Source organism: Corvus brachyrhynchos, unplaced genomic scaffold (assembly GCF_000691975.1).
Source record: "Corvus brachyrhynchos isolate BGI_N302 unplaced genomic scaffold, ASM69197v1 scaffold126, whole genome shotgun sequence".
Classification (NCBI taxonomy): Eukaryota; Metazoa; Chordata; class Aves; order Passeriformes; family Corvidae; genus Corvus; species Corvus brachyrhynchos.
The window spans coordinates 7206154-7233023 of record NW_008239283.1 but is presented as its reverse complement, the minus strand read 5'-3'; the positions used below and the strand labels follow the sequence as shown (position 1 = coordinate 7233023).

The window sequence follows — 26870 nt, the reverse complement described above, 5'->3', positions numbered from 1 at the left end:
CCTGACACTGCATCCCAGGCGCCCTCGCACCCTCTGGACGAGGAAGGACTGGGCCCGAGGGAAGTGGCTGCTCCAGCATGGTGGCACAGTTCTTCCTCCTCTTGCTTCCTCCTTGTTTTCACTACCTGAACGAATTGCAGAATCACTGCTGCTTCTCTGGCAAAAGCATGTCTTTGCCTTTGCTTCCCTTGTTTTGTTGTCGGTTTGTTTTTTGTTTGTGTTTCAGGAGCATTTTCCCTACTGTTGCCCATTTTCGTGCTGCTCCCAACTGTGCTGCTCTGCCCTGACTAACCAATCTCTTTTCTAATCTCTTGTTCTCTTTCTTCCTCTTCATGCTGCCAAACAAGGAGACAAACAGCTCAGAGGAATCAGAGTGTGATGACCTTGACCCCAATACTAGTATGGAGGTAGAGACAATCATCCTTGTGATTATTTTTTCTCAAGAACATGTGTCTGTTTTGAAATACCTTTGCTGCAAGGGGAGTTGGTGGGTCTGTATTGCTCGCAGACGTGTGTGCCAATTTAGTGTGAGTCACAAAAAGTGTCAATTCCGGTTTTGCCAAGCCTTGAACTGGAGTTTGGGCTTCTTTTGGAGTGGGAGCAGTGGAGTGAGCTCAGTAACAAGCTCCGGCTGAGCTGGAGTCTCACATAGCCACCCTCGGTCTCTGTTTCCCACCTGGGACCTCATTCCAACAATAATGCAAGTGTGTCAGCTGCTGATAAACGTGGCACCTTTCTATATTAAAACACCCCTTGCCCTGGCAATACACACTTGAGCTGCCAGTCAGGCCTGTGTTGTTAATCATGGAGCAAATGTTGTTGTACCACAACCAGCACTTTATCTAGAAAATCAGAAAAGACAACATTTCCTTTTTCTCTTAGCAGAGTAGGAATTGCATTTCTGTCAAGGTACTAAGGAAGAATGGTAAAACCAGTTGTGTGAATGTACCTGTATCTCAGGCAAGGCTGATGAAGATAGGTGGACCCAAATTATGGTACATTATGTTACTGTTTTTCCAGTGTGAAACCACCAGTTCTAGTGCCTTGTCGAGAGAGCCTAAAAGAGCTTAAAATCATGAAGAGTTACGTATCTGGTTCTCCTCAATTAAGATCTAGCAAGATCCTTTTTTTTTTTTTTCCCCTGTTTATAGTGACCACACAAAACATTTCTATACATTGTTCCAAGGCTGAAAGAGGTTCCTGCTGCAACAAGCAAGGGCATGGTTCAGAAAGAAGGTGATTTTGTGGTGATGACAGGATAGGTCACCGGAGAACAGAGATATCTGTGTCCTAGCAGATCTCCCGGATGCTGTCAGCCAGGCTGCACTATAAACATCCTGCAAAAAAAAGCTGATCTTCCTCCTGAAGGGAAGATAAAAAGAGGGAGAAGTGTACTGAGGTGCACCACCTAAGCTGTTAACCTGAAAGCATGCTTTTATTTTAATTGTGTTGGGATGTGTACTAAAGGAAAGCTTTTGACCCAGCTGACATCCTGGAGACTGAATGGTCCTTACCTCTAAAGCTGCATTATTCTCAGGACTGTGTTTACATTTTCAAAGAGCGTTTTGCCAGTCACAGGTAACAACTGGAAGTGTGTGTATTTGTTGTAAGGCTGTGCCCATTTTTACACGTGAGTCTGTGGAAGCTTTCACTCACTGAAAATTGCCCTGTGCACCAACAGGTGGCTGAGACACAGGTGGTTGTGCAGAGCTGGGTGAAAATCACTGTTCTTTTGCAGAGGATTTCTGTGTTTTGACTTTGTTCAACAGGAGGAAAAAAGATAGTTTAGAATATATCCAGTGGGAGGTATCTGAGTCCTTGCATTGTCAGCATTTCTAGTCTTTTTGATGGCTTGATTTGGGTTTTTACCATGCTACAGTCTACTGTTCTGAACTTCAGGAGAAAAAAAACATTTCTACTTAAACCGAAATACACCAATGTGAAGTCTTAGCTATGGAATCAATCTGCTGTTGGGGGAGTAACTGTGTGCCTTCTGTGTGACTCTGTTTACACTCAGGAAGCCCCGTCCTGCATCTCCTAGGTCACTTGCTGGAGGTGACAGTGCCGCTGTACTGCAGTCCCCAGGAGCCACTGTGTTCCTCATGGCTTGGAAAGCTCAGTTTTGCTTCTAGCAAAACTCTCTGGGGCTGAACAAGTATTTAAAATGGCAGAGGAAGAGAAAATAAGAGAACAATTGTGGGGGTGACTTACTAAGGTCACACTGCCCTGCAAGGAGCAGCATGGCCCTTGTTTGTGCTGGTTTTAGTACATCTGCAGCCAGAATTGACTGTGGTCATCTCGTTGATCTGGCTAAGAAATACTGGGAGGAAGGGATTGCTGATACCCAGTATAAACTAAATAGAATCCTCTGGAGGGAACAGAGCATGGGCAGGCTCATAAAGTGCTGGTGAAGCCCTAGAAGAGGCCTGGTCTCTAAAAGTCTGGGGTATTCACCTACTGGAAGCCACGGTTGTTCTCCCTTTCCCTTCATTATGAGATTTTGATTCTCCTTTTCAAACGTGTTACAATAATTGGGCTATATTACAGCCTGGGAGGCCAAAGTCTTTTCTCATTAAACCAGAGGCAAAACAAGCTAATTCTAACACCAGAGCCTGATTCAGGCCTTCATCAATCTTCTAGGCTTCGTGTGCTAGGCTTAGATAACTTAAACAGCTGTGCTACCCCTCCAGCCCAGCCTGTGTGTGCAGTGAACATCCACATCTCACCTGGTTATGCTTTCCCTGCTGTGTGGAATGTCCACTGATGAGTTCCCAGGGCAGCTGGAGACAACGTGACTGACTGCCCAAGGAGAGGGAACACCTTGTCCTCACACCTGGCCAGGCTCATGAGGGGTTTTATAGATGCTGGGAGTGCTGGCAGAAGAGCTGTGTCCTGGCCATCAACACTCAGAGGTACCTTTCCTGTGTCATTAAGGTGGAGTCATCATTACAGCCAGGTAATAACAGGGCAAGTCACCTGGCTTCTCTTACAGGACTGTCACCCCTGACATCCCTCTTCCTCCCTTCGTGCATGAGAACGTGCACCCAGTGCTGGAACAGAGAGAGCAGTCTCTAAATGCAAAGCAGACATATTAATTAATTACCGGGAAATGTGGGTGCAATTTAGCTCCACCCTACTTACTGCACAAGTCAGTAAGCTGGTCATAGTACCCATGAAGTCCCACAGCTACTGTGGCCTTTCAGATCTCACTTTGTTTGCTGTTTATGAAAAACCACAGTGGATTCCATTCAGTAGATCCCAGGTTTCTGGAAGCACTTTGCCTTTGTTTCAAGGGGACACAAAGACAGAAAGAAATGTGGAAAACATATATTGCGAGAGCAGGAAACTGAAATTCTGGGTGACTGTTTAAAAGAGCTAAAATTCCACTACTGGGTTTTTGCTCACACAGGCCTTGGAGAATTTTCTATTCATTGTAGCTTTGACCAGAAATAGCATCTCTTGGTGACTGGTTTTTTCCTCTTTGTTAATTAATATGTAATGAAAGTGCATAAAGATGGAAATGAAGTTTGTTTTTTTCTGCTAGTTTTCTGCTTTGTGCTGTAGTTTCATAAAGCAGAAGGCACGAACTCGCCCACTGAGTACGTGAGTGTAGGAGCAGGCGCTTGAGGGCCACGTGTAGCCACGTGAGTGATAGGAGTAGCCTACACTTAAGGATGATCAGAGACTCTTTCCACATGTCTGTAGTTAATTGCACAGGGACAGGCAACTCCACTTCTGGGAAGATGTTTGCCCTTGTAAATGAGCAAATACCATCCACACCCAAGTCTGGGGTCCGGGACAATGACACAACTAATTGTCCTACAGTTCTGTGTTGTAACATCTCATGGGGTTGCAGTATTGCTGAGATGGTCACAAGGCAGCTGTGCAGATCCCATTGGGCTACCTCTCTTGTCTAAGGCAATAGTCTTCCAGCAGTCACAAGATCTGACTGAGCTAAACCTCACTAAATCCGGCAGCAGCTCCCCCAGCTTTGGGATGGGCCTCAGGTGTAGGGTTCCGACATGGCTGCAAACGTTTTGCACAACTCCAGCTGCAGTGTTACAAGCACTGCTGGCCCACACACGTCTGTCACTGAGCCTCTGGTGTCTGTTCCAGTGTCTCAGCTGTGCAAAGCAGAGATGAAGCCCAGGCCAAGTCACTGGAAGTGCCATCATTAGATTAGTGAGCTGTTGCCAAGGTACATACGTTGGGCTTCTTAATCTGCTTTTTTCAGTTGTGACATTTTAGCATGTCAGGATCTACTCAGAGACACTTAGACCAAGATAAGCACTAGGAAACATCCACTGTGGCAGAATACTGTGTTAGCACTCCCACAGTCCACGTGGTTGAGTAAGTAATGGTTTGGTGGATACAGCATTGGCTCCAAGTCACCACTCAGCTCAGGCTAAGAATTCCAAGTGCTTTAGGTAAATGCCTTCAGGCCCTGCCTGAGGTTGTCCATCTCCAGAGTAGTTGTAACACTCTCTTGGCAAAATCTTGTTCAATACTGTTAAGAAAGCCTTTCCTGGCCTGTTAGTACAGTGTGAATGGGTACAATCCTGAGAACTTCCCTGTGTTTCCCTGGGACAGCCTCCATGGGCAACACCGCTGTCCTGCTGCCCTGAGTGGCCAGGGATTGCTGAGACAGACCTGGAAGGTGGCTCATCAGGTGTGACATGACCTGAGCCAGCAGCACAGACATGGTGGAATAGCTTTTGGAAAAGCAAGAAGTGACCTGCTTCATCTGCAGGAAGGTGTAGGGAGCTACAACGCAGTGCCAGGGATATCCCACAGGCTTAGCCATGGAAACCACCAGCCATTAGGGCCAGGCAGCAAGAACATGAGGAGGGCAAGAGGGTTTCTGCACTGCATGGATGCTCTACAACATCCCTTGTGCCTTCTCCATCAGTCCTAAAGGCAGCCAAGCCCATCCATGCTGGTGCCAGAAAGCATCCCCCATCCCTGCTAAAAGGCTGATGCCATGGAACACTTCATTAGATGCTGTTTTAAATTATATTTTCCCTTTGGTAGCATCTATCCATCTGTGCTGGGATCCTTATTTGCTCATTTTATCAAGAAATTTCTCTTGTTAATTTTTCTTTTTTGGGGGAGGGGAGGCTGGTGACACTGTGAGCCTGTCACCCCAAAAGTCTTAAAGTAAAGTTGACCTAGTCAAAGATGGGTGATAGATATTTTCCTAAAAATTAGAGTTCACCTAATTTCTAATTAATTAATTAATTTCTTTTTTCTCAGAGAATCGTAATTTTTGGTTTTGAACGAGGTAGCAAGGAACATGCTGCTGACTCTGCTGCCAGCACGTGCAAATGTGTCAGTATTTTATTTTAACTCAGTGACCAAGAGGTGCCATGAAATGTTTACAAAATGCTCAGCTGCTTGTCTTGGAGTAAACATGCCCTCTGCTGTTTAGGTGAAGCACCGATCTTATTACAGAGGGCTTGATTTGCAGCCTGTTCTTAAGCTTTGGGGAAAAATATTCTCACTCCTGGTTTTGATATATTCCCTTAAAATGGGGTTGAAACATGGCATTGAAAAAATCTGGACATCCCCTGGGCCCTTCTGTGCATTGGTGTGTCAGGGCTGGGTGAAATCCCTGCAGGGAAGTGAGGTAGGCATGGCAAGGACAAGCCTGCAAAGGAGAAGCAAACCCTGGCCAAGGTGAGAACCCTCCCAGGCAGCCGAGCTGTGCTTGCAGAGCGTTTTGGGACTGGCCATTGGCATGGCAGGATGGCTTCTCCCTCCCCACCAGATAAAGCCTGTGTGCACAAGTGAAAGATAAGATTACGCTAAGAATTAGGGTGGTTGGAGTCGCTTTGCAAGTGGGCTTTGCAGCTGCTGCTGCAGATGCCTTTCTATCTTTGTAACATGAGCTTCACAAAGCAGGAAAAATACTGCAAAATACTGAGTTTCTGGAGAAGCACCCATGCTGCTTTTCTAAAGCCTGATGTTAAGTTACACTTAGTTGACCTAGATCTAAGTCACTTAGATCCCTGCAGGTCCCCAAAGGCATTCAAGTACGTGCCTTATGTGCCTTTCTTGGTCTGAGCCCTGAAACAGCACTGGAAGAGGGAGAAGCAAGGTCTGTTTCTGGCTTTTTATTGAATAACCCTGACCTGTCCTCCCATTCCTTTATCTTGCCCCCCTCCCTCCAGCTGCCTGGCTTTGCCTGGTCAGTGTTAGACCCCACATCACGTGAGCAGAGGCCGTTTCATGTTCTGCCTCTTGTTACCTTGCATAGGATTTCCATTTTTAGATATCATTGTATGGAAAACAAACTCTCCTGGCCACAGAGGGGACTTTACAAATTTTCACCTGCCCTGGGCCATGCAACAGGTATTCCATCCAATAAAAAAAAAAAAATTACCTTATCTCAGTTAAAATTATGTTCCAAGGAAAAAGAGCCTGGCTGTGTTTCTTACATGCACTGCAAACTGAGTTTGATCCCCTTAGGGCTTGTGTTTCCATGGTGTAGGCTGACACTGAAGATGGAGTGAGAAGTTCTTGTGCTGGATAGTTCCATCCCCATGAGTTTGTCCTCTCACAGCCAGACTGGCAGCCTCACTGGTGCAGGAGGTGTTTGCTGGGATTTTTGCAGGGAGCCCTTGTCAGCATGAGACCCTGGGCCACCTTCCCCTGCTCATGGCCACCAGGGGTGCTCGGCTGAGGGCTGGGCTGCGAGATCCTCATTCAAACTGCTGCAGACTGAGTGGGCAAGCATATCCATAAGGGGACCCAGCCCTGGCACCAGCAGGAGGCTGTGTGGAGAAGCAATACATGAGCTCCCATCCTCTGAGGGCAAGGACACGCTTTGGAGCTCCCCTTCTCCACCCACGGGGATTAAAAACCTATTTGGCAAATGAAGAAATTGTCTCCAAAGATCTTGCACTTAATCTAGGAGGACTCTATGGAGGCTGCCATCTCCTGCCACCCAGCCATAGCCCAGGAACCTGGCCAGCCTGCAGGGAGAGGCAGCAGAACCCCAGGGCTTGGGAGCAGATGTGTGAACCAGCCGAGCCGGCCCCTGGATGCAGATCTGGCTGTGAACCTTTGCTTTCCCATTTCTGCCCTTCTCACCCTATCATCTGACGCCATCCTTCAAAGCAGAAGAAATCCCATTCCCTAATAAGGTGATGCATTAAATCACTTAAACGTTCTTGTGCAGACAGACTTTCATTTCTGTCTAAGCTTACAGCAGGTTAAAGCTGTGATGTAGCTGCAGGGGTGTTGTTCGGTACCATTTGATTAATTAACAGATGAAGTTTTGGGAAAGAAAATGTAAATTTTACCCACAGACTCTTCCAATATTGTGTAGCAGTGATAATTTTCTTTCTGCTAGTCCCATGGTGAGGCAGTGAAAAAAAATTGGTAAGGCAATTATTATAAATTATTGTACCTTGGAAGTCACTACAAATGTAGAATTATTTATTTATAGGGATATCCATTGCATTCATCATTGTAGTTGCATCTTCTAATGAATCCTTTAGAGTTATAAAATAAATGTAAAGTGTTAATGGGTGTTTCTTTCTCCTGATCTCTAATCCTACAGGGATGGAGATCAGTGAATAATAAGGGAATTTAGTGCATGCTGCAGGGAAGGAAGGGTAGAGCTTTGGAGAATGGATATTTCAGTTAAGCCAAACACAAAATGAAGATGTATGTGCAAATGAGCTGATGCCTGAGGTTACTCAGCTGAAAAGTAGATGGTATCTGTGAGTGAAAGTGGCAAGCAATGGTTATCCACAGAGCAGCTTTTTCTTCCTTTGCTGTGTTGTGTGAGAGATACAACTTAATCACGAGGATCCATCTCTCTTTTTTTCACATGCACAGACAGGAGAGAGGATGTTTTCCATCCAGTACCCCATTGTACCACAATTTCTTCCTGTCTGCAGGGTCCAGGGGGCTGTGTGTGGGTCCTGGACCCTGTGGAGAAGCAGTTGCTGCTCCCTGAGTGCCTGGGCTGGCAGGTGCATGTGCTGATGCCAGTGCCCAGCTGCACCCTTCAGAGGGACTTTGTGCTTTCCAGGTTATGCCTGGTTCATCTGGGCTTTGTGGTGGTGGGGGTGGTAAGGGAAAGCAGACCTGAGGTCTCAGTGCTGGTACCAGAGCTTTTCCTGGGGCTATAAAGAAAGGCTGTGAAACCAAAATGAACCTGAATGTGCCCAAGTGCCTCCTTGAATGGCACCCTGAGCCATCGACCTTGGAAAACTATTTATAAAGCCAAAATGTAAATATAAATCTTGAAGATGTATCTACTTTATTTTGAAGGGTTATTGCTTCTGTTTTGTAGCCTGGTTTCTGAGCCTCTGCAAAAACCTCCTATCAGCTTTGGCAGGCCATGAATTAGGTCACTGCTTCATTGGCATCTTCCAAAATAGCTCTGAAATAAATAATAACAAAGATATTTAAGGCAAGATAAACCACACTGGTGTTTATGGTGCTTTAATATGAAATTATTAGATGGAATTTGAATAACAAGGCCTTATGAGATTATTAACACAGTTAATGAGGCTAAAACCTCTATACTATTGTACACCATAATGGAGCTAGGATCAATTCTGTAAGAACTTAGTGACAACGTCTTTGCTTTTTCCACCTTTGCTTCCAGGATTACATTGGCACATAGACACTACAGAGTAACAGTAGCTTTTCAAGTCTTTGCTAACTTGATCACTTACCTAGTTAGATAAAATAACTACTGGTTATCCAAACCTAGTTTCAAGCTGGAAAGTTTCCAGCAGTCCAATGCAAGACTGAATTTTTACTCACGTTAGTAGACCAAGAATTGTTGCAGGACTGATCCTCAGCAGTGGGCAAAATTAAGTATTTATGGTTTAGTGCTTTACATTTTTTCTCCTGAAGCTGAGCACAAGTTAAAAGATGTTTCCTCAGACCTGGTTAGTGGCCAGCATGCTGGTGACATGCCCCAGGTGCATGGTGACTGCAGGTGCTGTGTGACACAGGTCTGGAGCTGAGCACAGAGGGTGCACAAACCACCTCTGGGAAGAAGCATTAATGGCTTCATCATTATCACCCAGACAAAGAAGAAACATGTCCACCCTCCTCAGCCTTGGTGTTGTGCCTGTTACCTTTATCAGGGTTCAAGAAGCCGTAGCTTTCGTTTACTTTCCCAGGTGTGTTGTCACCAGAGCTTGCTGCACCTGTTGGTTGTTAGAAGGTGCTTGTTGCCACTGCAGCAGCTCTGCAGTTCTGGTCAGAGTCACCATGGTGCCTTGTGAAAACAGATGTCTCTTTGTCACTGTCTAGGAAATAAATGCCTCTATCTCTTTGTATTTTTCAGATAATCAACCCCAATTTCATCCAAGAAGGTAAGTTAAGGACAGCTGTGCTGCAGTTGTGATATACTCTGGTGCCACAGCATGCTCTGCACCTACCAGCATTTGCAGCAAAGGCAGGTCTCTGCTGCTTAGTCCCAGGGAAAGCAGGCTTCCTGCTGGCTGCTTGGCCCAGACAGCCTGGGGCCACAGGCCAGGCTGAATCCCCTGAACCTGCCCTCTCAAAATCTCATCCACCTGCCAGAGCACAGGGCTGGGGGATGGAAGCTCCCCTCTACCTCTTTCTCTGAGCTGTAGACAGCTGGCTTTTACTGGAGGGCAGTTTGAATAACACAATCCCAGGACTCCCAGCTCTTTGGGACCCAGATCCCATAGTTCATCCTATAGCATATCCTGTAGCCTTGTATGACTCTAGACATCCTCACCCGGAGATTAAAAGAGGTGTCGTGTGCATGTTCCCATGGTTTTTTTTACAGTGGCTCCAGAGTTTCTTGTGCCATTAGTGGACATCACCTGCCTGCTTGGGGACACAGTGATGCTGCAGTGCAAAGTCTGTGGGCGACCCAAACCAACTATAACCTGGAAAGGACCGGACCAAAACATTCTTGACAATGACAACAGCACGGCCACTTACACGGTGTCATCCTGGTAAGGTCCTGTCTGTGGCTCCCAATGTAGCTGGTCCTGATGGTCATGTTACCTTCAAATATGGCACCAGCCTGGCTAAAAGACTCATTAGGATGCAGTTAATTAAGCCTGGTATGGCATATCAGCACATCAGTGGGGCAAACATTGGCTGGAAAGGGTCAGATTTTGGGGCTGGGGTAGCTGTATTTGTTTCCCAAGCTAGTGTAGGGTATATCCACAAAGTACTGCTGGCAGACATGAGCTTGCTCCTGTTGACTTCCTGAGCCAGCTGCAAGCCAGAAGCCAGAATGTTTACAACCTATTAGTTTGGCTAGTATTGCCTCTGCTTGAGTTTGATGCCATGATATCCTTTGGGACTCAAGCAGAGCAAGCCCTCACCAGCTTGCAATACCCGTATCACTGGGTAGTATTGCCTCTGCTTGAGTTTGATGCCATGATCTCCTTTGGGACTCAAGCAGAGCTTGCAATACCCGTATCACTGGGTATTTATTGCAAGCAATACCAGCTTGCAATACCCGTATCACTGGTCATTTTCTCATCTTACTGGCAGAGGTGGGGTTGCCGTTTTCCTGAGCCTTCCCTCAGCTGTTCCTAAAAAAGCCCACATGTGCTCCTGGGAAGGCTGCATCTGGCTGTGCTTGGATGGAAAGATGCGTGTCATTATGTTCCTGGCTTGGCTAGCAGAGAGGAAAACTATCTTTACAACAAGCACTGAGAAGATTCAGAAAGATCTGGAGTTGAATTCAGGTCAGGTAACAGCCTTCTGCTGGATGCTCATCTGCAGCTTATATAAGCAATTTGGGCCAAACTGCAGTGGAAATCTCCAGGAGGCAATCTTTCATTTGAACTTTCAGCACTTCTGGCTCAGGCTGAAATGAATCCAGGGAGTACAAAGTCACTGAAAGTGAAAAAAAGAACACTAAGAGGGAAGGGACTTTACATGTTCAATAAAAAAAACCCTTACATCTGATCAAGAGCTTCCTTCAGAGACCATTGGCTTGTGCAGCTGCCCCATAGCATCCAAAATTGTCTTCAGCTATTGCTCACTATATCTCCTACTGCCTTATCTTCAGCCTCTGGCCAGGCTTGGGACGGGGGGATATTTCCATCAGGGTTCTGGTTTTCATCACGGTCCTCTGCCTGTTGGCTCCCTGTGCACTATCAGTACTTGTATTGTCTTGTTACTCAAATACTCTTCCCAGTGAAGACACTGCCTGCCAAGCAGAGGCCCAGCGGATCAGTGGCTCTTACAAATCTTGCTGGCATGTGTGTGGATTTCAGGGAGAGGGAATGTTTCTGTCCTGTTTTAAACCAGCACAGTCAGACCAGCAAAAGCTGCAGTGTCCAGACAGTTACCCCAGCAACCACGTCCTTCTGCAGTTCCCAACAGATTAAGCATTCAAGAACTAGCCTACTTTTGCCATCAAGGGAACTTATTGTTGGCTCTAAGCTGTGTCTCCAGTACAGCTAAAACAGTTACACAAGCGAAATCCTTTAATTCAGGCCAGCTCCCTCACACTGCATATTAGAGACTGAAGTGTGCAAACAGCAGTGACTATGAACAGACCTGCTATAAATTCATGAGACTCCACAGAGCTGTTCATTTTCTCAGATTGGCCCAAAGACTGAGTGTGTCTCACAAACCCAGTGCTGTGCTCTTTATCCCTGGCTGTTACAAGATGTCCAGCCTTCCAGCTGGGGCCCTGGTAGCAGTGTCAGATCAATGGCACATGCTCCAGGGGTCTGAAGCTCCCTGGAAATGTCCCCCTGTGCTGTGTGACTGCTTCCTGCATCTGTGGGAAGCCCAGTTTGTCTGGTGTGTGTTGGACTTCACTGCAGAGGCACAGCAGCTCACCATCTCCCACAATACGAAAGATCTGCATGGGTAAATCTTTCCAGATATATCTAGTCTAAGCATCCAGCTCTGGACAGGCACAGGCAATGTTCAGCTCCTGGACTGCTTGCTGCTTGAGTGGTCCTTCACATCTCCTCCTAGGCCACAACAGACATGAGGATTTGCCTGCCAGGCAATTTGGACCAAAGGTTTGCTCCAAGGATTCATTAACAGCAAAACCGTGACATACAAAGGGGTTGCACTTGGGCACCAGATTTCTGGAGGGATGTTCCTTCAAATGAGTTAGCAGGATTTGTGTGCATGTGTGTTTGCAATGGGGCAGGACAGGAACTATATAAAAACCATTAGCAAGTGAAGCAGTGCTTCTAACTGGGGCTTCCTGCATCCACAGTGACTCGGGAGAGCTCACCTTGAAGATCTGCAACCTGATGCCTCAGGACAGCGGCATCTACACCTGCGTGGCAACCAACGAACACGGAACCGCATCAACCTCTGCAACTATCAAAGTCCAAGGTAGCACATCAACTTTAACACAACACAGGATTTTTCCTATGTGTGGTCCCTTGGTGGGGGCTGGGAGCATGCAGGAACAGCCCGTGCAGAGGCAGCCAGATGTGGAGCTGTGCCAGGTGAATCGAGATGTTAAAGTCGTACAACCATTCCTCAGCCACAACTCCCACTGATGGCTGAAGGCTTTGCATACTCCTTGTGCTTGATTAAGTTGTCTGACCATAAACATCACATTTGGGAAATGAAAATGCACTGGCACTGGTTCAGCTCCTGCATCCTGCTCGTAGTGCTGCTTCCCAGGAGCTCAGTGAGGTCGGCCAGGGGAAGCTCAGCTCCCTTGGGCAGCCGAGTCCCTGGGGGAATGATGCCCCAGCTGACTGCAGGAAGCTCTGGGCTTTAGAATCTGCCTGGAGTAGGATGAACTGGGATCCAGTGACACAGATTTTCTGCCTCCCCTTCTCTTTAAAGGGACAGAGGAGGTGAGAGTAAGATTTGGCCTGGGCAAAACTTCTTTGGGGATTCAACTTGGAGGCATGTCTCCAAGCCTGGATTCTCAGCACTGTAATTAGTGACCCATCTAATTGTAATGAATATGGAGTAACAAGTTGATGCTCATTGCCTCCAGCTCTGAGAAAAGATCTGTTAGCATGAGAGATGAGAGGTGCCAGCTATGTTGAAGGGGATGGTCCAGAGATTAATGTCTAACTGGAGAGTTACAGATGCAGCAATGTCACGAGCATTTAAAAGTTGATTTGTTTGGTCTCATAAACCACCCTAGAGACCCAATTTCCCCAATTTATCCAAGCAAGTCAGTGGCTGCACTAACTACTCCTGTGTTGAAGGGAGCCCTAAGCAAAGCACAGAAGGATTTACTGGTCATTTGTCAATCTGCTCCCAAGCACACAAAGTGCCCTACACACAGAAGAACTCTGAATGCCTTGCTTTTGTCATTTTTGGGCATTCAGTGGTAACTGACTCCTCACCTGCTGCTTAGTGAAGCCCCTCTACAAGGTGCAGCTGCCCCATAGTGACCTGATGTACCTGATACACCTGATCTTCAGAAAAAGCACTAGTACTTATTGCTGTGATGCTGGACTTGGTCTTGTTTCTTCTTCCCAAGGTGTGCCAGCTGCCCCAAACCGCCCCATAGCTCAGGAGAGAAGCTGCACCTCTGTGATCTTACGCTGGCTACCCCCATCCAGTACAGGCAATTGCACCATTTCAGGCTACACTGTGGAGTACAGAGAAGAAGGTAAGTGGTGTGAGCTGTGCTTGCTGGCTGTGAGAGTGAGAACAAGGTAAGTTTCCTTTATGACACAACAGGTCCCAAAAGCATTCCTATCACCACTGGCGTGCCACTAATTGTAGCTTACAGATCACAAAGTCTAAGGCAGAAAGAAGCCCTTCTACCATCCAGTCCAACCTCTCATATATTACAGACCTTTCTGTTTCCTCTAGTCACTTACAACAAGTAAAGTGTGCTAAGCTAAAACATATCCATCACTAAGGCATCCTTTAATCATTTGCATTCTACCACCATCCTTTCTGGTGTGTGCTTCCCAGAAATGCAAAACCAAATCAGTCTCATTATTTTTTTGATCTGGATAAAGTTGCAGATCCCTCCATGCTTTTCAAGCTCAGCTCTGAAATCCATTTGTTCTTAAATCCAACCATCCTTTCTTTTCCCATGAAAAATTAACTAGATATTAAATGCACTGTTTTCCCAATATGCACAGGCATGTGCTCTTGAAAAGGGCATTTGAAATGATTCACATCCCTTTTTGCATTCTTTCTGCAAAGGTGTGAGGGTCCCTGGGCAGTAAACCTTGCCTTAGGTATATGGGCTCTGTTTTTTCCCTTCATCCTTCAAAAAATCCTACCCCATTTTATTAAGTGTGTAAACCTAACCATTCCATATGATTCCCTTCTCCTAGTGAATATTCTCCCTTGGCCCTCACTGTGCCATCAGTGTGACTGGCATTTTTGTAAAAGAATAAAAGTTCCTTTATTAACAACAACCCCCGAAACAAACAGCAAAAAAACCCAGCAGTGTTTTCAGTATTCCTCCCACTTCAAAGGTAAAACTGACTCTTGTAAAACCAACCATGACCTTGTGAGACCTGGCAATCAGAATTTGTCCACAGGACACACAAAATAAATGGGTCATGGTAAATAACATAAAGGTAAAAGGCCCTGAACTTACTAAAATAAGATAAAATTTTATTTTTTCTTGAAGAAATCACCATCTGTGACAGGGCTCTGTGTTCCAGGGGTCCTTTTCTGTTCTCTGACCCTGTACAGATGAGTAAGTATTGCTCCTTTGGTTGCCACAGGTTAGGCAGTGGCTGGGTTTGTTTCTGATAGGAGCAGAAACACATGAGAGTCAGACATTTCTTTGCTGCAGTTCTGCTCATCTGCAAGCTGCCTGTGCTAAGCCTCAGAAAGCTGGTTCTCCTCCTGAAGCTTTCACTGTAGCCACCACATCTTCATCTGCAAAAGCATTTGGATTGCGCAGACACCCTGTCTCAGCTTCACCTCCCTTGCCCATGGTTTTGGGGGGTTTTGCAGTATTTCTGCTACTATTTCTCTCATAGCAGACCTGTCATCAAATCGTCCCTCCACTTCTGTCTTACCACACTGCCCTGAGACATCACTTGTAGCACACAGCCACAGCTACAGTGCTAGAGAGGTCAGCTTGTCCCCGGACTGAGCTTTTTCCATCATTATCAGTCAACTGAGGGGCATTTCCTTCATTTCTTATTTAGCCAGATGGGAAGGTGGCTGCAACACATAATAGCTTCCTGTGATCCATTTCTGGTTTAACAGTCTGCTGTAACATTGCCTCTTAAAAACCCTATGGATTTTACCCTCCCAGGGTACCACCTAAGCTGGGCAGAGGAGGCCTCAGCCCTGAGCTTGCACAGTGAGTGTTTCCCTCAGCTCCCCCTCTCTCCCTCTGTCCGACAGGCTCGCAGGTCTGGCAGCAGTCAGTGGCCTCGACTTTGGACACGTACCTTGTCATTGAGGACCTGTCCCCAGGCTGCCAGTACCAGTTCCGAGTGAGTGCCAGCAATCCCTGGGGGATCAGCTTGCCCAGCGACCCATCCGAATTCGTGAGGCTCCCGGAGTACGGTGAGTGGGTGCTGCAGGGAGGGACTGATGCACACAGGAGTCCACCTGTGCTCTGTATGGTGTGTTTTGATGGCTCCTCATAAAAACAGGGATCCTGGACCAATGAGGAATACAAGAAAAGGCCTGGGAGATGCTCAGAGCCAGCTCCTGCCCCCAAAAAGGATTTTCCTGTCTTCACCTCCATCCAGGCTCAGAGCCTCCCTCTGCCACAGAGGTTATTGCAGATTCTGAGCAGGTGCCTGCTCTCTATGCCAGGACTATTTCTTGTCTTTATCTCTGCCCAACAGGGTCCATATCCTGGCTGGTGTTCATTCTGCCTTTCCAGCAATGCCAGCAGCACCAGCAGCTTCTGCTGGGCAGCCCAGCTGGGGGCTGCAATTCCACTTGCAAAATGTCTCTCCTTGAGCAATGCAGCTGGAATGGGAATGCTGTGATGGAGGCAACTCCCAAGCGCTCGGTGCTGCAGGAATTTGGGGTGCAGCTCGTTCTCAATGGTGCTGTGAGCAGAGCCCACTTTTCCCTATGTTTTAGCAGCCCTGGTGTGTAACAAGGTCTGTGACTGGCTTGGATAGCCTGTGCTGGATGGAGAAAGAGCTCACACAATATAGCTCTATCCCCTGTCTCTGTGGCCCTTTTCAGCCCAAAATTGCAAGGACAGATTTAAGTCCCCCTTATCGATACCTTCCTCTGAGGAGCTCTTGCATTTAGTGGTCCAATGCACTGGAGCTGTGCCTGTGCAGTATGAAACTGGACTCCTAGTGATAATGTTTCCTGTCTTAATAAGATAGTCTCACGTAATTTTAAAATATGCTGTTTATAGTCCACAGCAAACTGTCTTTAACTTTGTACCTTCTTCTCTAACTTTGTTTTCTCAAAGACTCTGCTGCCGATGGTGCCACTATTTCATGGAAGGAAAACTTTGACCTTGCCTATGCAGAGCTACATGAGATTGGGAGGTAATATTAACCCTGCAATCAGTGCAATAAAACACTCAAACAATGGCTTGAAGCTTTTTCCTTGGTGGGGAGTTTAGTTTACTTTTCTAGTTAGCTTGAAAACTGCTGCTCCTTTCAAAGAGCGTTGCTTTTTAATCACTATCAGATAGTGATTAAAATACTGACTAAATTCTGTTTTTCAAGATAAGTTCTGATTTGAGAATTGCAGCTTGGCAAACTAGTGAGCAATTAGGCAGCCAAATCTCTGGAAGTTGGTATCTTCTCTGTCATCTCTGATTTGAGGTCCTGTTTTGAAGTCATGACAATTTACTGGTTCTGGATAAGCTTAATCTCAAAGACTGAGTCTGCCAAAACACTTGGGCATGTGACTGACTTATCTTTGCTGATTGGGAGGGTGAGTTGAACAGAGCCTAAACAGGAGTTGCTCATGTTGTCAGCCCTTGGTGCTCTCCACAGATAACAGATAAGGGGCATGCAAATAATTCAGGTTAATGCAATTATTTCTTCAGCTCAGATGTCAGAGACAATTCTGGGGCTGAAAGAACAGGAGTCCCTCTGGTTCTGTAGAAAACAGGGATGTATTACCAAGAGCTCAGCACACAGTTTCACTGGGTAGTTTTACTTTCAGGAATGGTACTATGGTCTGTATGAGTTTCCTAAATGCTTTCCTGACAGCTTTTTTCTTAATTTCTTACTGTGTGTCTGAAAAAGTGAGACAAAATGTTAGGTTAGTTATTATTTAACAAGGCTTTTCTTTTAGTTGTTTGAGAAAGTTTGGTCTCTTTAATAAAGCAGCTGGAGAAGGGAGACCCACGGCTAAAATAAAAGGAGACAGAACCTGTAAAAGTGGCAGCATATTGAACCCAGGGGAGGTTGTTAGAGGATATCAGTATGGCTGCACAAAGCAAAGTGACACCATTTGCTCTCAGTGTTTCCTAATCCCCAAAGAATCTCTACACCCAGGGTAAGAGATGGAGGGCCTTTGTTGGAAAAGGTTATGAACAACTTGTTAAATCTGATGCCTTGTGAAATATTAATGTGATGAATCAAAAATCACTCTGTTATTGCACTAAAAACTAGGCATGATTTATTCATGAGGCCACTTCATTATTCTGTTTTCTTTATAATTTCAGGGGTCGATTCTCCGTAGTAAAGAAATGTGTCCACAAAGCCACTCGGAAAGATGTTGCTGTAAAATTCATTAGTAAAAAATTGAAAAAGAAAGAGCAGGCAGCACATGAAGCAGCTTTGTTACAACACTTACAGCATCCTCAGTACATCACTATCCATGATACCTACGAGTCTCCTACTTCTTACATCTTAGTTTTGGAACTGTAAGTACGCGGAGCTTGGATTCAAGTGTCTGGGTAGGAATCACAGCCCTATTAAAGCCAAGCATAAAGATCACCCTGAGTTCAGCAGGGCAAAGATTTTATTGATTTTAATGTCAAATGAAATAGCCATTTTCTGCAGAGTTTCCACTGCCTTTTCTTTACAGTAAGCAAGATTCAGAGGGACAAAAAACCTGCTTTCTACTTGGGTGAAGCTTGGGTAATTTGTCCCATTGAAAAGTATCAGACTTACCTGGGCAGTTTTGTCCACTTTTTACATTTGAGTAAAAGTGCTTCAGCTGGATCAAAGCTTACATCATTCTGATGCTTTTTGGTGAAAAGACCCGTGTAGGAACCATGCTTGCCCCGTAAGGAGAAACAGCAACCAAAACCCAAGATGCTTTGTTACAGTATATCCAACAAAGTATATTTGGGCTGTTTGATTGATTGTTTGTACAGATAAATAAACTAGGTGGAAAACTTTTATTGGGTTAGTTTTCCCACAGAAAACATTACCAGCTGAAAATGTCAGTGATTTTTTTTCTGCATTACGTAACCAGCTCTATAAATAAAGAGATGAATCCAAATAATTAAGATGCTCTGTTTCCAAAGGGATTGTCTCTGTCTATTGAATCCATCCTTAAGCAAATGAGTTTACTTTAAGACTGTTGCTAAATTTGTCAAGGACTGGAGATAACAATTGAAGATTAATCATTCTACCACTTCCATGGCCTGCGGTATCTTGAGATATCATTAAACACTCATCAGATCTTGCATTTTATTTTCCTCCCCTTTTTAGGTCACAAAGTTTCCACTGCAATTTTGTTTTCAAATATTAACTGTACCTAGAGATGCCATGTGATGTTTCACTCACAGGGTTTGGTCTGTTTGTAGGATGGATGATGGCCGTCTCTTAGATTATCTGATGAACCACGATGAACTTATGGAGGAAAAGGTGGCGTTCTATATACGAGACACAATGGAAGCCTTGCAGTACCTCCACAACTGCAGAGTGGCTCATTTAGACATAAAGGTAAGAACAGAGAAGAATGATGCTGTTATTCTGCACCCTGGAGCAGAGAGTTCCCAGCCATGCAGGCAGGGAGGAGGTGCAGCTGTTGATCAGAGAAAGGAGTTATTGTCCTGCAGAGCCAGGTCTTTGCCTTCAGACAAGAAATTCACCTTTTCCTTTGAGTCTCTGGTTTGTTCCCAAGGGCTTTCTGGATTTAATGAAGGAGAACGAGGATGTCTGAGAGACAAGAGTGAGATGTCACTAGCACTGAAGGGACTGAAGGGAAACTATGTATAATTCTATGGTATGGTTTGGGCTCACAGTGCACCAACTCAGCCACCAAGCTTCCTGAGCAGAGCTGGCTGATGCCCAGGCAGTTCAGGGCAGACCAGAAGGAGCCCATTCCCCCCTCATATCCACAGCAGTGCCCTGGGGAGCCCAAAGTAAGGGGAGAGAGGGTGCCAGGGAGCAGGAGGTAGGCAAGGCTGGCAGGGGCAAAGGAAAAGGAAAGCAGCACACTGCATTGTGCTGCAGAGCCTGAGAAGGGAACTGGGTGGGAAATACACACAGGGAGGGGTTCAGAGGAAGAACAAAGAACAGGTTGCACTGTGGAGAAGAAATCTGGGTATTCTCTAACGTCACATTCAGACTAGTACAGCTCGTACCTGCTTTTGTGAGCACACATGGCAGGAGGCACTGTACTGTCCTGGATTTGGCATTGTACTCCTGTCCTCCCCAGCGTCCCAGTTATCTTGGATGACAGAGAATTAGCCATTAGCCATTGAAGTTGTGATCAAGTGTTTCAAGTTTTGTGATCTGCAACATTGATTCTGGTTGCCAGGGATATCAGATAATCTATAACACTTCGCAGATTTAAATGACAATTAAAAATGGAGAACGAGGGATGAATTTAACTTTCTTATATAGTGGACAGTCCAGCTTCAAGGAGATCTATTCTCATCTGTCCAAGCCCCAGGCATGTCAGATGAAGTGATACTTTCATTTTTCTGCTGCCTCTACCCCTACAAAAAAGATTCCATTTGTGCAGGACCTTATGTGAGAATTAGACACAAAAGGCTAAATCATCCTGGTTTCTTTCTATGAGATTGTTTGTTTTTTTTGCTCTATTGCTATGACCTGTCAAAAAGTAGGTATTACTTGGAGGTAAGAAGCTGCAATGAATTCTCTGTTTGATCCTAAGATACTTCCCAGAAACAAGGTGGGAAGCTAATTTTCTGTGACCTACTTGCAGTTCTCCTGAATGAAGGTTGCCAAATAAAGCACCTTCAGTTGCTAAGTGGGTAGCAGGAGATGCACTGGCAGTGACAGCAGACCTATCCATGGACTGTGTTGTCCCAGGATCCTGCTCAAGGATGTGCTGATTTTGTCAATAGAGACTGCACAAGAGAAAAGCAAGTGGAGAGATTGGAACAGCAGTGTAGTGACATTTGCTTTTCATATGTGTATATATATATATATAGCCATGAGGCAGCAGTAAAATATGCATGAGAATAAGGGAGAGAAAAAAAGATCTAGAAGGGTGCAAGAAGTAAATTCAGAAATTATCTCAGAACCAACAAAGGAAGGATAATCCATGTTAAGTCCCCAGAACAGAGTATACAGGCAATTCTCAGGATCTCTCACTGAGAGAGAGACCTTAAATACCAAGAGCTACTAAAACAGAGAGAAAACCAATGGGGATGAAATGTACTTGCATGCTGGCTTGGAAAGCATGACTGTGTCCTGCTGTGTACAGGGGCACACTGGCAGCTCCATGTCAGCCCACAGCAGCAGTAATGGCACACACCAGTCCCTCCCAGGGTAGCGGGTGCAAAATTGAACATTTACTTCATGAAAAACATTTCTGCTGCAAGTTATAAACTCTTACTTGCCAGCTGTCATCTGAACAAATGGAATCTAAAAAAACTGAGAAGATACATATATATATATCTTATTAAAATTTAAAAATCCATCAGTGCTCTTAATCTGGAGAGATTAGTTTGGGGAAAATAAACTGTAAGTATTTGGGACAAAGTGCAAAATCCCAGTGTGTTGCCCTAGTGCAAAAGAGGATCTTGTCATTGCAACTGCAGCATTGATCTTAATTTAGAGCAAACAGCAGCTGAGCTGGTTCCTTATCATTCAATCTCCTGATCTCTACCTTGCACATCTGATTAAGTGCAAGTTTTGACTGGCTATTAAACCTACATGAAACCTACACATTCTATTTGCCAAAATATAGTATGATTAAGTTTATATCCTTATTTTTTCAACAGCCAGAAAATCTGCTCATTGATTTAAGAATCCCGGTGCCTCGCATCAAGATCATTGACTTGGAAGATGCAGTTCAGATCACAGGTCATTACCATGTCCACCACCTCCTTGGAAACCCGGAGTTTGCAGCCCCTGAAGTTATCCAAGGCCTTCCTGTCTCCCTGAGCACGGATATCTGGAGCATTGGGGTCCTCACCTACGTCATGTTAAGTGGTGTCTCTCCATTCCTGGATGAAAGCAAAGAGGAGACTTGTATCAACGTGTGCAGAGTGGATTTCAGCTTCCCTCACGAGTACTTCTCCGATGTGAGTCACGCTGCCAGGGATTTCATCAACGTTATCCTCCAGGAAGACTTCAGGAGAAGGCCGACGGCTGCCACTTGTTTACAGCATCCATGGCTGCAGCCGCACAATGGCAGCTATTCCAAGATCCCACTGGATACCTCCCGCTTGGCTTCCTTCATCGAGCGCCGCAGGCACCAGTACGACGTGCACCCGATCCCCAGCGTCAAGAGCTTCCTGTTGAGCAGGATGAACCCAGGCACGTAGTGCCTCCATCCATGGGATCCTACGCTGCTGGTCCTGAGCCGGGTGCCGGGAGCGCCGCCGGGAGCACGCAGATCCGTCTGTACATATCCCGTGTTTGGCGTTTGCATTCCACAGCTGCATGGTGGGAATCGCTGCGGACGTGGCAATGGGACCAAGGCAAAGGGGGTGACAGCAGCAGGGACACGCTCCCTCTCTTGGGGCACGTGGTATTGTAACATCCACCACCAAAAAAGGACTGCGGGACGCAAACACCGACTGGGAACGAGAGCCAAAACTGCAGTTGCCTTAATCTTTGTGAGGCAGCCTTATAAGAAATCCTCTTGATCTTGCTGAACTGAATTCAAAATGTACAAAAGATTAGGAGTAGAATAGTGGGGGGGAGTGACACCAGGCTGACCTTAGCACGTACTACAGAACTAGACCAGTCAGTTTTTGCTGAAATCATTGCAAGCCTGCTCCAGGTTATCAGTCAGATTTCTCAAGCCCCATATGCCTGGGTCTGCCATGATTTCAGTGGAGACTTTGCCTGCATAGGACATGCAAGATCAGGCTCCAGTCACTGCTGGATCAGCTCCCATGGTGGCGTGGCTTAGGTACACTCCTGTTGCGTGGTAGTGCTCAGACCAAAATCCTCCATTAAGCCCCTCCTTGGGCTTTCTGCTGTGTTAAGTCAACATGCAGCACCTTTCAGAGCTATGATTAAGGCAATTAATTCATTGGAGCATACAGCTGGTTCTGACTAAGCACAATGGGACTATGGTGGGTTTTTTAAAAGCATTTTATACACATTGTACAGAAATCTTTTGCAAAACCTGTGCATTGAGAAAAGGCAGAGTTCAATTTTTGCAGTATCTGTAAACTAGATGACGATGGTGATGAAGACAATTTTTTCTATCACAGGTTTTCAGTATACATATATTGTATCATAGATATAAATATATATAAATATAAAAGATCCTGTTCCATTTCTAGCTTCAGAATTGCTTGGCCCAAAGTCCATCTAAGCCTTTCAGAGTGCAGTAGGAGTGGTGAGTTCATTCTTGTGCTTACAGCTTGAAAATGGTTTTCAGTGTTTAAAGTATGTCATTTGTTTCATTTCCAAACTTGTAAATATCTCTCAGCCACCATTAGCACCTCATAAACAAAGCATTCATGAGGATATTTTTATGTCCAAAGCCTAATTTGTAATAAAAAAATAATATTCACAATTAAAACATTTCTCTCTTGCAAGCCAAGTTGCAACATCATCATATTGATGTTACAGTGACGGGGCCAGCCTTAGGTATAACCAACACAGGGAGTCTGCAGTGACAAATCAGAAGTTTGTAGGTTGGCAAAATCATCCTTTCCAGAAATGCGACTGGAAGGGGAAACCAGCTGGGGCTTCCCCATCCCGTTGCCACACCACAAAGCTCTACAGCCTTGAGGGGTTACAATCAAAGAGATTTTTTCCCCCTGGCATGCAGGGACTTTGTTTCGGTGCTGAGTACCATTTGTGTGCCTGTAATGGGAAATGACAGTTGTTACCAAAGGTTTTCCTAAGGAAAAGGGCTTGATCTGACCACATGTGCTCATACAGACTCTCTTGTAAGGGCGAGAGTCAAATCTCATTTACCATCCAAGTAACTGCACTATGAGCATACAGGAGCAAGTGCTATCTCTGCCAGTGGGTGGTGGAGATACTGGCTCTGATAGCCCTTTTTTGATCCACCTCCAAGCTCAGTTTCACAGCAGGGAGGACACCTGGCCCTTCCCTTTTTGCTTGCTCTCCCACTACACCGGAGTGGTCAGTATTTTGTTAGTGGAGAAGAGACAAGGCACAGCAAAAACCCTCAGTGCTCAGCATTGTGTGTGTGCAACAAAGAACAGCCCTTGAGATGGGGAAGCCACAGGCAGAAGGGTGAGCCCAGGTGCCTCAGCAGAATGAGAAGTGAGAGATTTAACACAGGCAGGGAGTTGTGGAAAGGTTTGAAAGAGACAAGTGTTCACAGAAGGTTAAGCTTTTTGAATCATCTAGAACCTATCTCAGTTGCTCTCTAGAGCAGCAGCTGAATTTCTAAGCAATCCAGCAGCACCTCTTAGATAAAGACCAGACTCTCATCCTGAGCAACAGTGCAAAGTATGCAATTTCTTAGCAACTGAATACAGACAGCAGTCAAGGGGGGTCTTTAATTACCACCAGCCTCAGGTACTTTCTCACTACAGGACTGTCTGTAATTCTTCTTATTTGTCAAAGCTGGCTCTTTGTGCTGTGATTGTGCTGCCCTTAAAAAATGTTCATGGAAGTGTGGTCTGTAAAACCCACAGCTTTTATTAGGCCCATGAGTGCAGTTTAAGCCACAGGCTTTCCGCTTGGCGTTAATACAAACAAATTCTCATGTATCACATGTGATTTGGAGTTATTTAGCATTTTGTTTTCCTACCTCCTTCATTCGTATGTCAAACTACAACAGCAGACACTTCAGATGCACAGGGGAAAAAAGCTAGATTCTTTAAGGTAATATTTATGCCTCTCATTTCTATCAAATAACAGAAAAGAAAACCCAAAAGGCTGAAAGAAGGAGGGTATATAATTAGGTATTGGTGCTCAGATTCAAAAAAGACTCCTTGTTGAGAGAGCTGGAAGTGCTGAACTCTGAAGAATTTGAATGTTCTGGGGTTACTTTCTTCTGTGGTTTTCCTTTTTCCGTATTCATGTTAGAGAACGCCTCTTCCCAGGCACTGCTCTTCTTAAAGCACGTTCAGGAATACTTGAACCAGTTAAAACTTCCATATAACATTTGTGATTATCAGCCGTCCTTGCTTTTTATCTCAAATATTTCCTTTGCCTGAATAATGCCAAGTTGACATGGAATTCTGCCATATGATAAATACAGAGGAAGTATACTGACTTTGCTCTTTCAAAGTCTTTTTAAACCAACCTGTGGTGCCTCTGCAGATAAAACAGGTCCTGTAACTCTGTTGAAAACTGTAACTCCATTGTAAAGAGATTACAGAAGCTCAGTAAGTAGGCCTGGAGTGCACCTGCTGGGTGAGAAGCAACACAGCCAACCCCCTGTGTAGCATTCTCCAACCACTGGATTTTTTGGTGCATGAAATATTGTCTGTAACAAACATGGTTTCTCAAAAAGCTCCCCAGAGAACATCTGACCCCGAGGGGAAGATTTCCACCTGCAGCTGCACCACTCAGGGTGTTCCCAAGACAGCCAAGTGAAGGCATGGTGGTAGCCACACCCTTCAGCTTCTCCAGCAGCTTCCAACCATCCAGAATGACCAACAGGAATACAGACAACAGTGCAGCACAAGCTCGGTGTGGAGTGCCACTGTGCACACAGCCACCACCTTCAGACACCTCCACAGTGTTCTTAGCCTGCTCTGACATCAAAGGGTGGCTCACAGTGTCCCCAGGTGCTGGGTGACAAGAAGGCAGCAGCAAAGGTGCTGGTGACACAGAGCCCAGAGGACGTGGTGGCATGGCAGGCTCCTTATTTAAGATGGCTTCATTTAATGAATGTGCAATGAGAAATTAATTTGCCTCTCTCTCCACTCCACTTGGAGCAGCCAGGCCAGGGCAGGAATTCTGCTGGCCAGTGTAACAGATGTCCGGGCACTTGCTGCCCCGTGGGAGGCCCCACCTCCCACCCAAGCTACAGCCAGAGTTGTAGACGTTAGCATTTTAAAGCAATCTAGGCTTTAAAATTTATAAAATGTCTCTCTCTTCTCAGTGATACGAACAAGTTTCTTTTAGTCTTACTGCCCTTTCATTTTAAAAGACTATGGATTGGAGTTTTTTCAGTAACATGTATCTTTTTACTTCTAAGTTAATGCTGAGACAAAGTCTGTGCCCTCAACTGACCCCGAGGCTGTGGCTTCAGTGGAGTTCATTAGCATTTCTGACAATGCTGTTAGGCCTGTGCTACAAATATTGTACATAAAGGCTGAATACAGAACCACACGTTATGACCTGACTGTATATAACCCTATTTTAATGCCCTTGCAATGAGGGGACCGTGTCAATTAACCAAGGATAACATAAACTTCAGAGACAGGTGTAAAGGCTTCTCTGTGCACATAAAGCTCTAACAGAAAATTTACATGCACAGGGGCTCACCACCTTTTTTTGTTCCTGTTCCTTTCACAGCAGAGGTGGATTTTCCTCTAACACAGGGCTTGGGTTTATTTTTGAGCTCATTCACTCACGTCCCATCAGAAAATGGTGCTTTCCCAAGGAAACAAAATAAAATCCCATTTTACTAGGCTGACTGCACACTGCCATCAAGTGATGTACTCTCGTTCTGGGATCTGTACGGTGCTGAGTGTTTCCATGGCGTCAGGATGCTGAATGTTTGCTGTAAGTGTAGTCTTTATTATGGAGCTAGTGAAAAACCAACATCTTCTCTACTCAAGCCATATTTCACCTTCATGTCCTACTTCTGATGCTGGTGCTTTTACTTCTCTTTCTACCAAACTGTTCAACACTGCTCTGCCACTGAGGTCAATTTGCTGATAACTTTTGGAAAGAAAATGCAATAGCAAGTGCAAAAAACAAAATTAAATCTCAGACATTCACCGAGATAAGAGCAAACAGTTGGAACATATTGATGCTTTTCAATTTTAGCAACAATCCACTGAAGGAGGAAAAAAGAAACAGTATTGCTAACAGCTCAGCATTTTCAAGGTGCAAAGTAATTCCACAGCCTTAATTATTTCAGTGTATTGCTGGTCTGCCTTAAATGTATCTTCAGTTTTATCGCGGATTTCATTTTGTACGCACACAATGTTGGTTTGTAAAGGCAGGTTTGTAAATATTTCCTTTGTAAGTCTAATCACTCATGTGTACTGTTGTGAAGTGACTACTTGCTGTCCCATGTTGTTGTTACTATACTGCAGTATATATGATCATCTACAGATGTAGCTTCGACCTGTACATCTCCTGTCCTTGCATTCCCATAAATAGAGTATACTAACAACTCCATTTCTGGGCTTTTTTTGATTAAATAAAATTATTCAGAGAAGACCGGGTCAGTCTTATTTCACACGTGTAGTATCTTTCTGAGTGAGGTCGGGCTGGCTGAGGGCTTTATTCAGCTCGTCTTATCCGCAGGAATCTCTCAGGGAACCAGCCCGCGGGATTGTCACCCTGGCTGCATCCACCGAGCGGCCTTTTGGGAATCACCCCGGCAGCCGACGCGGCGAGAAACCCTCGGGTCACATCAAACCCTCCGTGCACCGGCGGTTTCTGCTTCCCGGGGGAATGGGCTGGCGGCAGCACTGGGACTCGGGGAGAGCGGAA

At 45.4% G+C, this 26870-nt stretch overlaps 1 protein-coding gene across 10 annotated transcripts in view; it reads left to right on the top strand.

Annotated features, from left to right (window-relative positions):
• KALRN (kalirin, RhoGEF kinase) overlaps window positions 1–26594 on the top strand; it is a 330226-nt gene extending 303632 nt beyond the window's left edge. For 7 of the 10 annotated variants that reach the window (XM_017740169.1, XM_017740166.1, XM_017740168.1 and 4 more), the window contains 10 exons: window positions 348–407; window positions 9317–9344; window positions 9788–9959; window positions 12206–12327; window positions 13445–13576; window positions 15292–15456; window positions 16334–16412; window positions 17546–17746; window positions 18638–18776; window positions 21032–21577. In XM_017740169.1, coding sequence (XP_017595658.1) covers window positions 348–407; window positions 9317–9344; window positions 9788–9959; window positions 12206–12327; window positions 13445–13576; window positions 15292–15456; window positions 16334–16412; window positions 17546–17746; window positions 18638–18776; window positions 21032–21577 — 1644 coding nt within the window. Of the gene's footprint in view, window positions 1–347; window positions 408–9316; window positions 9345–9787; window positions 9960–12205; window positions 12328–13444; window positions 13577–15291; window positions 15457–16333; window positions 16413–17545; window positions 17747–18637; window positions 18777–21031 lie in introns of those variants that run through there. The other 3 variants (XM_017740164.1, XM_017740170.1, XM_017740174.1) reach the window with 3 other exon arrangements.
• The last annotated feature ends 276 nt before the right edge of the window (window positions 26595–26870 follow it).